The following is a 16,173-nucleotide window of genomic DNA, read 5'->3' as shown; positions in this document are numbered from 1 at the left end:
ATGATCATTAACCATCTTAATCGTGCTCTCTAAGGTCTTACACAGACAGCTCGACAAAACAATTGGACAGCAGTTTAAAGGAACATTAAGATCCTTCCAAGGCTTATGGAAAGGTAAGACAATAGCCTGGTGCCAGATATCAGGAAAAACATTCTCCTGCCACATCCAGTTAAAGACAATCAGAAGAGAAGCAAGAGAAAGATGACAGCATTTTATAGTGTACATCATCAGGTCCAATCGATGTACTGGCAGACTGATGAAGGGCCAGTTTTACTTCCATCAGTATAAAAGGACAATTATAGTCATAGAGACAATCAGCTTGAAAGGAAAGAAATGATTGCTCTGTTCAATTCTTGATGGCTCAGAAGGCAGAGGAAGAAGCAGAAGTACTAGAGACCCAGAAAAAGCTTTCACCTAGAGTGTCAGTGACGTTCTGGGTATCAGCTACTTACTGGCCATCATCAGAGAGCAAGATTGAGAGGAAGACAGAATTATATTGCCCATTGACTTTTTGAATCTTGTCCCATGTGACTTTGCAACAGGTGGTAAACTTAATACAATATTCCTCCTGGCTTTGACGTCTTACCCACCGAGCATGTACGCAGGCCTGCTGAAAAGCAATGAGGTTTGAGAGTATGGGTTACCTATGAAAATATCCAATGCCCATTTTTGAGACTTCCATGCCATGTGACAGGCAGGATTCCACTACAGACGAGGATACCATGGGAAACGTGTCAAGGTTTTAGGAATACATTGAGCAGCTGCTTGTATAATACAGTCAGTTACTGATGCCACACAGTCATCTACTGATGGCTTACAGACGATGGCAGGATCAAGTTCTGTGAGAGCAGTGAAAGAGGGCCAGTTTGCTTGATCCAGCTTCCACCAGAGCACATGGAATGGGTGGCATTAACCACAGCCAGTCTCTCTCAAAATTATATGAAAATGATAACTGCCTCATGGATTTTTGTCAACCCTCCATGAAAAATGGGAGAAGAGTGAACAAGAGCAAATTGAGAGATCAATAGCAGTAAGGGACTGACTAGATGCATGAAAATAAGTAGAAGAACCAGTATTAAAAAGAGAAAGGTTGTGATCAGAGAGCATACACTCCTATCAATAACAGCACTTCCCCAGAAGGGATGATGTCCATTAAAGTCTTCCAGGATTAAAATTGGAGACAGCAACTGTTCAATGAGAGCATCAAGCTCTGATTGATCATATGTCTCTCCAGGTGAAAGGTAGAGAGATTGGTTGGTTGGTTGGTTGGTTGATTTAGTGTTTTATGGCACAAAGCAGCTAGGCTATCTGTTCCAAACGTCCAGTAAAAAGGTGAAAATAAAGTAAATGTAGTAAAATTCGTAAAAGGAAATGAAGGTAAAACAAAACAGTATTTAAAAACATAAATAGCAGAAAACCAATGTTGACATCTAGTCTACAATGTTAAGAGAGAAACCACAGCAAGAGAAGTTGTAAAGGATTTTCTGTAACATAATGGTAATCATCATAACCCACAAGGAAGACAAACAGGTAAGTACAAGAACTACTATCAGTCACCTGAAGTTGGCCTTTGCAGTCCTGGTTCCAGGTTACGTGTCATTACAGCCATTATCAAAAAGTAAAGTAATAAAAATTTTAAAAGACATGCAGCAAAATTGTAATAATAACTCGCCAGGATGACTAATTGATAGTTCAAACAGCATCATTAGTCACCTGAAGTTGGCCTCTCCAGTCCTGGTTTCGAGTTATTTAATGTTACGGCCATTTTATAATTTCAAATTGAACTAGAAAGATTGTGATTCTTAAAAGGGAACCGTAATAAAAAAGGTTTAATGAATAAATATAAAACACTTAAATGATATTAAAAAGATTAATGGCCTTTAAAACACTAAAAACTTTATCAAGGTGGACAGTGCCTCCATCACCAATAACACTGTCTAATGTTATGGACAAACCTTGGGACAGAACATGTTTAAAATGGTGCCATCATTGAGAGTCGTAATGATAGCAAGAAAGTAAATTGTGGCTTATAGTTATTTAAGTGTTACATAGACTACAGACTGGTGTATCAGTTTCAAAAAAAAGAAAACAATGAGTTATAAAACTGTGACCAATGCGTAGTCTAGTTAGAACAATTTCCTCCTTCCAGATCCTTACAGAAGCAAGACGACCAAAGTCTAATATAGGGTTTTATTTGAAAAAGCTTGTTTTCGCATTGCTCACTCCAAGTCGACAGCCAGCTGGCACAGAGCCGAGCCTTGAGTACAGGACCATACTCCATGTATAGAATAAACACTGCTGTGATAGAGCCATAGCAGATAGATTTAGCTGCCGTGTCTGCAAGCTCGCTCCCGCAGATACCAACGTAGCCTGGTATCCAGAAAAACTGGATAGAAGTAGATGTTAATGAGAAATGGGCCAATCAGTCTTCAATATCAGCGAGAACAGGGTGTGAACCAATGTGAAGCGATTCCAGAGCCAATAGATGACCAAGCACATCAGTATAAATAGTGCAGTTGGAGTACTGCTTAGCTTCAATATGATCCAGGGCAAGAGAAATGGCATACAGTTTAGCAGTGAACACAGGAGCTGTAGAGAGGATTCTGAGTGCAACCACCAAACTGCAACAAACCATGGCAGAGCCCACAGAGTCAACTGATTTGGAACCATCCGTATAAATTGGAATTGAAAAATTCTTCAAAATATATTCAGTAAATAAAAGACCGTAATTTCAATCAGGAGTATCTGCTTTTTCAGATGACTTAAAGAAAGGTCACATTTGGGTACTGTAATAAGCCATGATGGGATGGGCTGGCCAAGGGATACTGCAATGTTATCCAAGGACAGACCCAATTCATCCAACTGCACCTGGATGCAAAGGCCAAAAGGAGCAATGGCAGATTGCCTGTTCTGAAAAAGTATGGCCCACTGAGAAAGGAAAACAAAACCCCAGGTGGGATGCTTTGGTAAGGAACGAAGTTTCGAAGAATATAGTAAAGATAGTTCCAAATGGCAAAGGTGCAAAGAAGGTTCATGAGACTCTTAAGTATAAGCTCTGAACTGGAGAGGTGTGGAAAGCCCCAGTGCAGAGCCAAAGTCCTTGATGATGAATGGGGTCCAGCATCTTTAAGGCTGAGGGTCTGGCAGAGCCAAAGACCAGTGATCCATAGTCAAGTTTCGATTGAATAAGAGCACAATATATCTTTAACATAGAACTTCGATCCGCTCCCCAACTGGTGGTAAAGAGGACACAGAGGATGTTCAGGGCTCTTATAAATTTCACCTGTAGCTCCTTAATGTGTGGTATAAAGGTCAGCTTACGGTCAAAGATAAGCCCCAAGAACTTGGTCTCGGGGACCACAGGCAGCATAACTTCACCAACACAAAGTTCAGGATCAGGGTGAATACCCTGTTGGCAGCAAAAGTGCATGCAAACGGTTTTAGAGAGAGAGAAGTTAAAACCATTTGCCGTGGTCCACTTCAGTACATGATTCAGGGAAGTTTGTAGTTGCTGCTTAATATATTTCATGTTCAACGACTGACATGAGATGTGAAAGTCATCAACATAGAGCCCACTTACAACAGTGAGAGAGAGTTGTTCAGTGATGGCATTAATCTTTATACTGAAACATCTGACACCCAAAACACAGCCCTGAGGGCCTCCAAGTTCCTGTAGAAAAGAACAGGAAAGTGTTGAACCCACACACTCTTGGAATCTCCTGTCCATTAAAAATTTTTAATAAAAATGGGTAAATAAACACATAACCCATAGATACGGAGGTCTCACAAAATGCTATACCTTCATGTTGTGTCATAAGCTTTCTCAATGTCAAAGAATATTGATACAAGATGTTGGCGTTTGAAAAAGGCTTCTCTGATTGACGTTTCAAGTCAAATCAGGTGGTCCATGGTGGAGTGCTGTCGTCAAACCCCACATTGGGTGGGCGAAAGAAGGTGGTTTGATTCGAGGAACCAAACAATATGAGCATTAATCATCCTCTCTCAGGTCTTACAGAGACAGCTCGTCAAAGCAATCGGACAGTAGTTTGAAGGAATCTTGAGATCTTTCCCAGGCTTAGAAAAAGGTAAAATAATAGCCTGGTGCCAGGCATTAGCAAAAACATTCTCCTGTCTGACCCAGTTAAAAACAATTTGAAAAATATCAAGAGAAGCAGGAGATAGAGGGTGCAGCATGTCATAGTGTACATCATCTGGTCCAACAAATGTACTGCCAGACCGATGAAGGGTCAGTTTCAGTTCCACCAGAGTATAGGGACGATTATAGTAATTGAGACAGTCAGTTCAAAAGGAAAGAAGTGAATACTTGGCCAGAGTCTTGATGGCCAAGAAAGTGGAGGAACAAGCAGAAGTGCTAGATACCCAGCAAGTGCATTCACCTAGAGTATCGACGATGCTCCGGACATCAGCTACTTCTTGGCCATCAGAGAGTAAAACCAAGAGGGGAATAGTATAGTGCCCACTGACCTTCCAAACCCTGTCCCATATGACCTTGGAACTGATAGTAGAAGATATGACAGTTCTGAACTTAATCCAAGATTCCTTCTGGCTTTGACGTCTTACCCACCTAACATGTGCATGGGCCCGCTGGAAAGCGATGCAGTTTGAAAGTGTCGGATATCTACGGAAGTATCCCAGGCCCGTTTTTGAGCCTTCCATGCCATGTGGCAGCACGATTCCACCATTGACATGGATATAGTGGAAAATGTGTCGAGGTTTTAGGAATACTTTGAGCAGCTGCTTCTATAATACAGTCAGTTACTGCTGCCATACAGTCGTCTATTGATGTCTAACAGACGAAGGCAGGATCAAGTTCTGTGAGAGCAGTGAAAGTGGACCAGTCTGCCTGATCCAACTTCCACCGGGGCACGCGGGTAGGGTGGCATCGACCACGGCCAGTGTCTCTCAAAAGTATAGGAAAATGATCACTGCCTAGTGGATTATTGTCAACCCTCCATGAAAAATGGGAAAATAATGAAGGGGAGCAAACAGAGAGATCAATAGCAGTAAAGGACTCATTAAGTGCATGAAAATAAGTGGAAGAACCAGTATTGAAAAGAGAAAGAGACTCTTGCTATCAATAACAGCACTTCCCCAGAGGGAATGATGTCCATTAAAGTCCCACAGGATAAGAAAGGGAGACGGCAACTGTTCAATGAGAGCACCAAGGTTTGATTGGTCAAATGTCTCTCCAGGTGACAGGTAGAGAAAACAAACAATGATGGTTTGACCCAAGGAAACACGGATGGCGACAGCCTCCAAGGGTGTGTTGAGTGACAAAGACATAGTGGGCACATGCTGATCAATCAACAGTGCCACCCCTCCATGTATTCGTCCATCACAGAGCTTGTCATTTCTGTACAGAGAAAACTGCTGCCAAAAGGTGACTGTATCAGCAGGATTCAAATATGTTGCCTGTAAGGAAAGACATACAGAATGGAAGGAAGCAATCAGTGTTTTGATGTCATCCAGATTAGATCGTAGACCTTGACAGTTCCATTGTATCAAGGTGGCCATTTTTAATGACGTGCTGACAAAATGGCTGGAAAACCCTTCTGTTTAAGACCACGTCTTTTTTACTCACTGTCCTTATTTGGGAGGGTCTTTCAACCTCCATGGATCCTGCCCTGGGTCGATTTGGTAGGTCTTTGTTGTTGGAAGGGGATTCCAGTGACTGAGGATGCAAACAAATTTTTTTTTTGACCTGGAACCAAAGGATGTTAATCTTGGGGTTTGTTGGAATGTATGGGAGGAACAGAGATGTGTGTAGAAGTTGATTCATCTACTTTTTAACAATGAAGATCAAAAGGCTTTTCATTTGTTTTAAGAACGATTCTCTTGGAGGCACAGAGAGATCCATCTGCACTCCCACTGTAGTTGTGGAATGAAGTGCAGCAACATATGTCTGAGATGAAGTGGTGGACAGCAATTTTTGAGCCTCAGGATAAGTAATGTTCTGAGTAACTTTCAAACACAGCACCTCTTTATCCTCCAACCATTTAGGACAAGAACAAAAGTAGGAAGGGTGAGAACCATTGCAATTGACACAATGTGGGTCCGTTAACATTCATAAGCATCGTGGTCTTTGCCACCACAACAAGCACAAGTCAGGGAACCACGACATGACGTCTCTGACACTGGAAACATCGGAGAGGGTTTGGAATATACGGCCGTACCCTGCAATTACCATAACCTGCCTTGATGGTGGCAGGTGCATGTGGTGATGTAAATGTCAAACAAGGATATCTGTCAGCAGTGTATCTTTACGAGTGGAAATGCACCTCACTGTAGAAACTCCTTGGGTGAAGAAACCAGCAAGAATCTCTGACTCTCGGATGTTCTTCAAATCCCTCTCAACAATAACTCCTTGTGATGAATTCAAAGTAGCATGAGGTGTAACCTCAATAGGTACATCTCCAATTGCCTTTCAATTCAAGAGGAGTTCACTGTGTTGCGATGTGAATGTTTTAACCTATGTCTCCAGATCGAAGCTTCTTTACTGACTTTGGAGAGCCTGCAAGTGCCTCCAGAATAAAAAAGGGGGACATTTGCCCTAAAAGTTTCTCTGAAAGAGAATGTAGGATGAGAAAATGAGGTACAACTGGTGGTACAGATGTTGAAGATTGCTGATCAGATTCTTCAAGACATGGTCATTTACATATTGACTGCTTTTTCACTATTTTATTTAATTTTTTATTAGGAGGATCCACAGGAAAAAACAATGCCAGGGTTTTGTGAGCACTATACCCAACACCAGCATCAGACACAATGTCCACAACACCCATTGAAAACTTCCAACACTGATACTTGGTTGACTCCAGCCAAAGTGGACCAGCCGATTAAACCTAGGGGGGCCACCCAAAAGGCCGCTTGTCTACAGAAATTCAAGGCCAAAGTGGTGTGTTAGGGTTGGACCCCTCAACCACCAGGATCCTCTCCTCCCCTTCAAAGGTCACGACACAATGCAAACACATGGGTGGATGTTTAGATCCCAGAGGAGGTAACCTAAAAGAACAGAATCTTTCCTGGGAGGTCCCATCATCACGTACAGGAATCCACACCAAAAAGACAAGTAGAGAAATCAAACAGTGATGGAACGACACAAGGAAACTTGGATGGCTACGGTCTCCAAGGGTGTGTTGAGTGGTTAATATAGAGTGGGCACATGCTGATCATCCAACAGTGCAACCTCTTCGTGCATTTGTCCATAACACAGCCTATCATTTCTTTACAAAGAAATCCACCGAAAAGTGACTGTATCGGCTGGTTTCAGAAATGTTTCCTGTAAAAAGAGACATACAGGATGTTAGGAAGCAATCTGTGTTTTGATGTCATCCAGATTAGAATGTACATCTTGACAGTTCCATTGTATCAAGGTGGCCATTTTTATTTATGTTTAGACGAATTGGGTGGAGAAGAAGATCCATCCAAGGAAATACCTATACCCGGAACTGAAGGAAGTGGATCTTGGGATTTGTTGGAATCTATGTAAGGGACAGAGATGGGTGTTGAAGTTGATTCATCAACTTTTTTTTACAAAGGAGGTTAAAAGACTTTTGATTTGTTTTGAGAACGATTATTTTGGAAGCACTGAGATCCATCTGCACTCCCACTGTAGTAGAGGAATAAAGTGCATCAGCATACGTCCGAGATGAAGAGGTGGATAGCAACTTTTGAGCCTCAGAATAAGTAATGTTATGAATCCATTTCAAATGCCATACCTCTTTTTCTTCCAACCATTTAGGGCAAGAACAAAAGTAGAGCCATTGCAATTGATGCAATGAGAGTCTGTTTCACACTCATAGGCATCATGGTCCTTGCCACCACAATGAGCACACATCAAGGAACCACAACGTGTTATCTTCGAGTGACTGAACCTATGACACTGGAAACATCAGAGGGTTTGGAATGTATAGATGTACCCTACAATTAAGATAACCTGTCTTGATGGTAGCAGGTAAACGTAGTGATGTAAATATCAGAATGAGGACTTTGGTTGGCATCGTAATTCCACCTTTGCGAGTGAAGATACACCTTACTGCAGAAACTCCTTGAGTGAAGAAACCAGTGAGAATCTGTGACTTGGGAATGTTCTTCAAATCCATCTCAATAATTATTCATGATGAATTCAAAGTAGTATGAGGTGCAACCTCAATAGGTATATCCCCAATTGCCTTTGAATGCATGAGGAGTTAACTATATTGAGATGTGGAGGTTTCCACCAATATGTCACCAGGTTGAAGCTTCTTTACTGACTTTGGAGAGCCAGCAAGTCCCTCTAGTCCCTTCTGAATGAAAAAGGGAGACATTTGCCATGAAGGTTTGTCTGAAAGTGAATGCAATATAAGAAAATGAGATACAACAGGTGGTACAGATGGTGAGGATTGCTGCTCAGAATCTTCAAGACGTGGAAGTTTACCTATGGATTGTTTTTTCACTATATTATTTAAGTTTTTATTTGGAGGACCCATAATGAAAAAAATAATAATATTTCGGTGCTCACTGACCCCACCCATCATGGAGCCCTACGAGGAAACGCACTATAATGTCAAGCAAGGACACTGCAGCAACAACAAGGTTTTGTGAGCACTATACCCAAACACCAGCATCAGATACAATGTCCATAACACCTGTTGAGAACATCCAACACTGGTACTTGGTTGACCCTAGCCCAAGTGGACCAGCCGATTGACCCCAGGGGTACCACCCCAAGGCTGCCTGTCTGCAGGAATTCAAGGCCAAAGTGTTGTGTTAGGGTTGGACCCCTCAACCACCAGGATTCTCTCCTCCCTTTCTCAAGTCTCCATGCACAACAAACACGTGGGTGGGCGTTTAGATCCCAGAGGAAGTAAAATGAAAGAACAGAACCTTCCCTGGGAGGTCCCATCATCACCTACAGGAATCCACACCAAGAGGAAAATTTAGTAGATGTCTTCATAAATTAAGTCAAATAACTGTAGCTGGGGATTGAATTATTTAAAGCACTAGATATAGAAAACCAACACTTACTCTCAGATCCATCTCTAGAATGAATCAGTTGTTCTAAAGGAGTAAATCCACCTGTTGATATAGTTGCTAGAGACAAAGCCTGACAATAAAAATATAGATACATGTTAGTAGTAACATCAAAGGATACAATAAAATTAATTTTACTGCATTACAATATATGCAACATCAAACTACTATTCAATATATCATTCAGTTATAGTTTTACAAACAAAACATCTCTAATACATCTTATGGACCACCATTTCTAAACCGTAATTCTTACCTTAAATGAATTTAAAGAAATGAACCAAGAGTTGCAAAGAAATTCTCTTGAATATACAGTAAAATTTTCTAGTGCCCTTACAATAAAGAATTCTGTAATGTATATAAGATTCGCTATCTGTATGGCACGCAACTCCTGTACGTTTGGTTGTACCAACAACTAAATGGTGCCATAAAATCATTTTCATCCTGACATTTACACAAAGGCAAAATTTTTCACCCCAGATGAGGAACCTGGAGATTTCCCACAAACTCTTTCTCCTAACTGCTGGACTCACTAAGTTATCAATGGTATCAAAATAACTGTCTCAGTCCTGAAGTTTGCACATAGGTAAAACTTTTCACCCATCCATTGGGAAACCCAAGGTTTTCCAAAATACCCTTCTCTCAAATTGTTAGACTCGCCAACTTTGAAACTGTGCCAAATGAAATGTTTTGGCCCCAAGGTTTGCAAAAAAGGTAAAACTTCTCACTCAACCTCTTCAGGACCCATATATTTTGCAAAACAACTTTTACAGGGATTCTCAGATAACAAACTCTAAACTTGTCACTGATTTACCTTATACCACATAAATAAGTAGGACTACTAATTACCATTCGTAACTTGGTTGAAGAAACTACACATGCATTACAGTAACAATGACTATTAAACTGAAAAAGAACAAAATAATAGTTAAGTATTAAATCTGTATTATAACTATTCTGTAAATATAGGCCATAGGCTCACAGATTTGCTCTAGAATATGTTGTTTAAATCAGTAGCCTTTACAGCCACGAAAAGAGTACATTTTAAAACAATTCAAATGCACATTAAAATTAATATAAAATTAGCAAGAACTACTCTAAAATAGGCATTTGCATTGCTGAAAAATTCTTATCCAAGTCTTCACATGCAGTACATCATTAAGTGTTAAAAGATGACATACCTTCATACTTGCCTTCACATCACTACTAGGTTCTATTTCTGTGGATTCTGAGCCCTAAAAAGACAAGTTAAAATTTTGTACAATATTTAAAGTGATTATTATATACAGTTTAGGGTGCATGTATAGTACACAGCATTATGTCACATACTATTATGATATAACTAATGTTAAACCAATAAATGTAAAATCAATGATACAATCTTAATATCATCATGACAAGGTGTTTAGAAGAACATTGAAAATTTTCTTTGAATACTTTTTAAGGTTAAATTCTGATAAAGATAATTAATTTTTGTATTGTATCTCTGAAATGCATATAGAGTATGTCAGTTTTTTGCACTTTATTACAGATGCAATAAAACTTGCAGTAAACAGTTGTACAAAATTACTTTTTATCATTATTCATAAATAAATTGATGGATAATGAAGATATAGAGTCTGATGTACCAGTTGAAAGTATAAATATTATTACATGTATCAAAACTCAAATTTACATATAATGCATGTACACCATTATTCCATACAGCAACATGTAACACAAAGTTTCTTCTCAGATTCTTAGAAAGTACACTAAGAATCACTGATGTACAACGTTTAAATTTTACATCAAAAATAATTAACTTGATCAACTACTGTATCATTACTTTCATAGTCAAACCACCTGACTTTGTTAATTATTGTAGGTGTATCTATCTCTGTAATATCATGCTTACATCTTCCACTTCTTATCATAAGTTTACCTCTCCTTCCTGTCTCTCCTGAGATGAGATGTCAAAAGACTCTTCTTGAGAAGACCACATGGAAGAGGACTTCTGTTGATCTCTCTGAAGCCGGGATATTTCTCTATCTGCATTTTCTAGTTGTTTCTGTAAAGTGTCTATTTCTATTTTGTACTCATTTTCTGTGAGCACAAGTTGTTCCTAAAACAAAGGTTATTAAAGAGAAACAAAGATATTTTGTTTTCAAAATAAAACTACAGTTGACTTAATTTTCTGTACACTACTTTAATAACAATAAAATAAACAATCAAAATAAAACTTTTCACTATCTTTGATATAGTGTGGTAACTATTATTCATTCTGTGGATAACTGTTTAGTGTCATAAGCAATGAAAACAATATAAACATTGAGCATGCCATATACAAAAAATAAGGTCATATTTTCCAGATCATTCAAGATCATATGTTTATGGTCAATATAACACCAACATAACATTCATACATGCCAACCGCAAGTGTCATTGTAATAAGTATTATAAAACTTTAAAGAAATGTTTAAAAAATGCTTCCAGCCACTAATATACATATGAATCATCATAGTAAATAATAAGCATGCATGAAAACAATGCACATGCATATAAATGACCTACTCATTTCATTACCATTTCAAATTTAATACAAGCAGTAACGAGTTCAAATTCTGATTCAACATACAAATGGTATGTACAGAATGATTTTACTTTTTTCATAAAAAAATATAATAGTAATTCACACAAACTCTTCAAATTATGATAACTATCAGAACAGATATACATACCTCTTAACTATATCAGCTACCTGACTAATCAACAAGTACAACATGCAAATGAAACTACATGCATGAAGCACCTATTATTCTGTACAACTCTAGTTATATGATTACTTAAAGTACAAGTTGGTTAAACACTAAATGTACAAATTTATAAGTTCATTTCTAAGAATTTATGTAGACTAAAATCAGAACTAATAGAGTTTTTCAGCCATTTTATATTCCAAAAATATAAGTTTCTATTTTGTAAGTAACTGGAAATGTTTGGTTTCAAACTAAGAAAAATTACTGCTATTAGTCAATGGGATAAATTACTATCCAAGAAAATTTCAATTAAACATCAATGACTTAAAGACTACTTACTCAAATGTTTACTTTATGACTCAAACTGCAATGAACATATATCTCGGTAAACATTTTGCAATTTGAAAATATATATCATAAAGAAAAAATGCACAGTTCATTATTTCCAGTTGTAATCTTTCAAACAAACACTCAAGACTTTGAAATGCAAGCTTTTTTTAATCTATGGCCATCATTCATTCATATTACCTGCTCTTTCATCAGTTTTTAATCCTGTGTTTTGAGCACAAACATTATTCACATTCCCCTTGATTTTAATGTAAAGAGTAAGACACTTATATTTCAACTCACTCTCAAGCTTGCTAAAGCATCAGTTTGACACCTCAATTGAAGGCCCAGCTCATTACGTTCCTTTTCTAGCACATCTCGTTCATGTGTAAGTTTCACTTGTCTAAAGAAAAAATAATAATGTACATCTCCTTACAACAAATCTTACTTCAAGCACTCAAGAGAATAAATATGTTTTAACGGTCATACCAAATGGTCTTGACTTACTAAACAAAGAACCAGATTTATTAGACATATTATGAATAAATATACTTAAACATAAGCAAAAAAGTTAAAAAAGAAAAGAAAGCAATCACTCAGGTTGCATTTCATACTACAAAATTTGTATATATATATATATTGAAGCATTAAAATTCATAATTGGAATCCACTGTTTGCACATTTTTAGAAAAAATCTGGTGTTCAAGAAATATTTAGATTGGTTGGATGGTTTGGTGTTTTATGGCATAAAGCAGTTTGGCTATCTACACCAAACATCTGGTAAAAAGTTAAAATTAGAGAAAATTTAGTAAAATCCATAAAAGGAAATTAAGATAAAACAAAACAAAGTTTAAAAAAACATAACTAGCATTAAAACCAATGTTTACATCCTGTCTACAGCAGCAAGAGAAAAACTACAGTAATACAACTCGTAAAGGACTTTCTGTAGCATAATTGTAGTTATCATAACTCACAGTCACCTAATTTTGAACCACCTATATAAATAGGAATGAAAAGATGATTTGAAAGATGTTTAGCAAATGACAAGCAGTATTTCCAATCAAGAGTGTCTGCTTTTCTCAGATGACTAAAAGATAGGTCACAATTGGGGACTGTAAAAAGCCATGGTGGGATGGGCTGACCAGTGGATACAGCAATGTTATCGAAGGACAGACTCAATCCATCCAACTGCACCTGGATATGATGGCCAAAAGGAGCAATGGCAGGTTATTTGTTCTGAAAAAGTATGGCCTACCAAGGAGGGAAACACAACCCCAGGTGGGGTGCTTTGGTAAGAAAAGAGGTTTCGAAGCATATGGTAAAGACAGTTGCAAATGGTGGAGGTGCAAATAAAGGTTCATGAGACTATGTATAAGAACTGAACTGAGGAAGTGCAAAAAGCCCTAGTGCAGAGCCGAAGTCCTTGATGATGAATGGGGTCCAACATCTTTAAAGTCGAGGTCCTGGCAGAGACCTGATCCATAGTTGAGTTTTGATCAAAAAGGAGTGCAATATATCTTCAGCACAAAACATTGATCCACTCCCAAAGTGGTGAAAGAGAGGACCCAGAGGATGTTCAGTGCTCTTGTATATTTGACCCATAGCTGCTTGATGTGTGGTATAAATGTCAGCTTACAGTCAAAGATAAGCCCCAAGAACTTTGTCTCAGGGAAGCAGCATAACTTCACTGATATGGAGTTCAGGATTAGAGTGAATACCTCATTTGTGGCAAAAGTGCATGCAAACCATTTTGGAGAAAAAGAAGTTAAAGCTGTTTGCTGTGTTCCACTTCAGTAAACGATTGAGGGCAGTCTATAGCTGCCACTCAATATACCTCATGTTCAATGACTGACATGAGATGTGAAAATCGTCGACACACAGCTTGTTTGCAAAAGTAAGAGGGAGTTGTTCAATGATGGCATTAAACTTTACACTGAAAAGTGCGACACTCAAAACACAGCCCTGAGGAACTCCAAGTTCCTGTAGAAAAGGACGAAAAAATGTCGAACCCACACAAACTTTGAATCTCCTGTTCATCAAAATGGGCAAATGGCCAAAAAACCCATATACGTGGAGGTCTTGCAAAATGACATAACTTCATGTTGTATGATAAGCCTTCTCTATGTCAAAGAATATTGATACAAGATGTTGTCATTTGAGAAAGGCTTCTCTGAATAACGTTTTAAGACAAATCAGGTGGTCCATGGTGGAGCAATGTCTACAGAAACCAAACTGGGTGGGTATAAGGAGGTTGTTTGATTCGAGAAACCAAACAAGACAAGCATTAAGGTTTTACAGAGACAGCTCATCAAAGCAATTGAATGGTAGTTTGAAGTAATCTTGGGATCCTTTCCAGGTTTAGAGAAAGGCATAAGTAAGAACATTCTCCTGCCACATAGGTTAAAAAAAATCAGAAGAACAACAAGAGAAACAAGAGATAAATGGCACAGCATTTCATAGTGTACATCATCAGGTCCAACCAATGTACTGCCACACCGATGAAGGGCCAGTTTGAGTTCCACCAGTGTAAAGGATAGATTATAGTTGAAGAGACAATCAGCTCGAAAGGAAAGAGGTGATGACTCTGCCTGAGTCTTGATGGTTAAGAAGAAGATGGAGGAAGAAGCAGACATGCAAGATACCTGACAAAAGCTTTCACTTAGAATATAATTGATGTTCCTGGTATCAGCTACTTCCTGGCCATCAGAGAGCAAGATCGAGAGGACACAGAAGTGTAGTGCCCACTGACTTTTCAAACCCTGTCCCATATGACTTTGGAACTGGTGGGATTCCTTCTGGCTTTGACATCTTACCGATCAAGCATGTGCTCGGACCTGCTGGAAAGTGATGCAGTGCAAGAGTGTAGGATATCTACGTAAAGTATCCCAGGCCCATTTTTGAGCCTTCCGTGCCATATGGGAGGCAGGATTCCACCACAGATGAGAAAAAAGTGGAAAACATGTCGAGGTTTTAAGAATACATTGAGCAGCTGCTTTTATAACACAGTCAGTTACTGATGCCACACAGTCATCTATTGATGGCTAACAGACAATGGCAGGATTAAGTTCTGTGAAAGCAGTAAAAGAGGACCAGTTTGCTTGATCCAAATTCCATCAGGGCACGTGGGTTGGTGGCATCGATCACGGCCAGTCTCTCTCAAAATTATAGGAAAATGATCACTGCCTCGTGGATTATTGTTAACCCTCCATGAAAAATGGGAGAATAGTGAAGAGGAGCAAATTGAGAGATCAATAGCAGTAAAGGACTGACTAGATACAAAAAAATAAGTAGAAGAACCAGTATTGAAAAGAAAAAAAGCTGTTATCAGAGAGCATACGCTCTACAGAGCAACCTCTCCTATCAATATCAGCACTTCCCAAGAAAGGATGATGTCCATTAAAGTCTCCCAAGATTAAAAATGGATATAGCAATTGTTCAATGACAGCATCAAGGTCTGATTGATCATATGTCTTTCTAGGTGACAGGTAAAGAGAACAAACAGTGATAGAACGACCCAAGGAAACATGGATGGCTACGGCCTCCAAGGGTGTGTCAAATGGCTGATATAGGGTGGGCACATGCTGATCAACCAACAGTGCAACCCCTTCATGCACTAGTTCATCACACAGCCTGTCATTTCTGTACAAAGAAAACTGCCAAAAGGTGACTGTATTAGCAGGTTTCAGAAATGTTTCCTGTAAGGAAAGATATACAGGATGATAGGAAGCAATCAGTGTTTTGATGTCATCCAGATTAGAACATAAACCATGACAGTTCCATTGTATCAAGGTGGCCATTTTTATTTACATGTAGAAGAATTGGGTGGAGAACTCTTCTGTTTACGGCCATGTCTTTTTTCTTTACTGTCTCTATTCGAGGAAGGTCTATAGACCTCCGTGGATCCTGCCCTGGGTCAATTAGACAGGTCTTTGTTGTTGGAAGAGGATTCCAGAGACTGAGGACGTGAACGAATGATCGTTTTGTATCTTGGGATGGGAGAAAAAAGATGTACCTGAGGAAATGCCTGTACCTAGAACCAAAGGAAGTGGATCTTGGGATTTGCTGGAATGTATGTTAGGGA

At 38.8% G+C, this 16,173-nt stretch overlaps 1 protein-coding gene across 1 annotated transcript in view; it reads right to left on the bottom strand.

Moving 5' to 3' along the window:
• LOC143236625 (uncharacterized) overlaps positions 1-16,173 on the bottom strand; it is a 78,862-nt gene that overhangs the window by 11,931 nt on the left and 50,758 nt on the right. Inside the window, 4 exon segments of the mRNA XM_076474961.1 lie at positions 9,028-9,106; positions 10,215-10,268; positions 10,955-11,134; positions 12,396-12,495. Coding sequence (XP_076331076.1) covers positions 9,028-9,106; positions 10,215-10,268; positions 10,955-11,134; positions 12,396-12,495 — 413 coding nt within the window.

Source organism: Tachypleus tridentatus, chromosome 13 (genome assembly GCF_004210375.1).
Source record: "Tachypleus tridentatus isolate NWPU-2018 chromosome 13, ASM421037v1, whole genome shotgun sequence".
NCBI lineage: Eukaryota > Metazoa > Arthropoda > Merostomata > Xiphosura > Limulidae > Tachypleus > Tachypleus tridentatus.
This window is presented reverse-complemented; position numbering and strand designations above follow the sequence as displayed.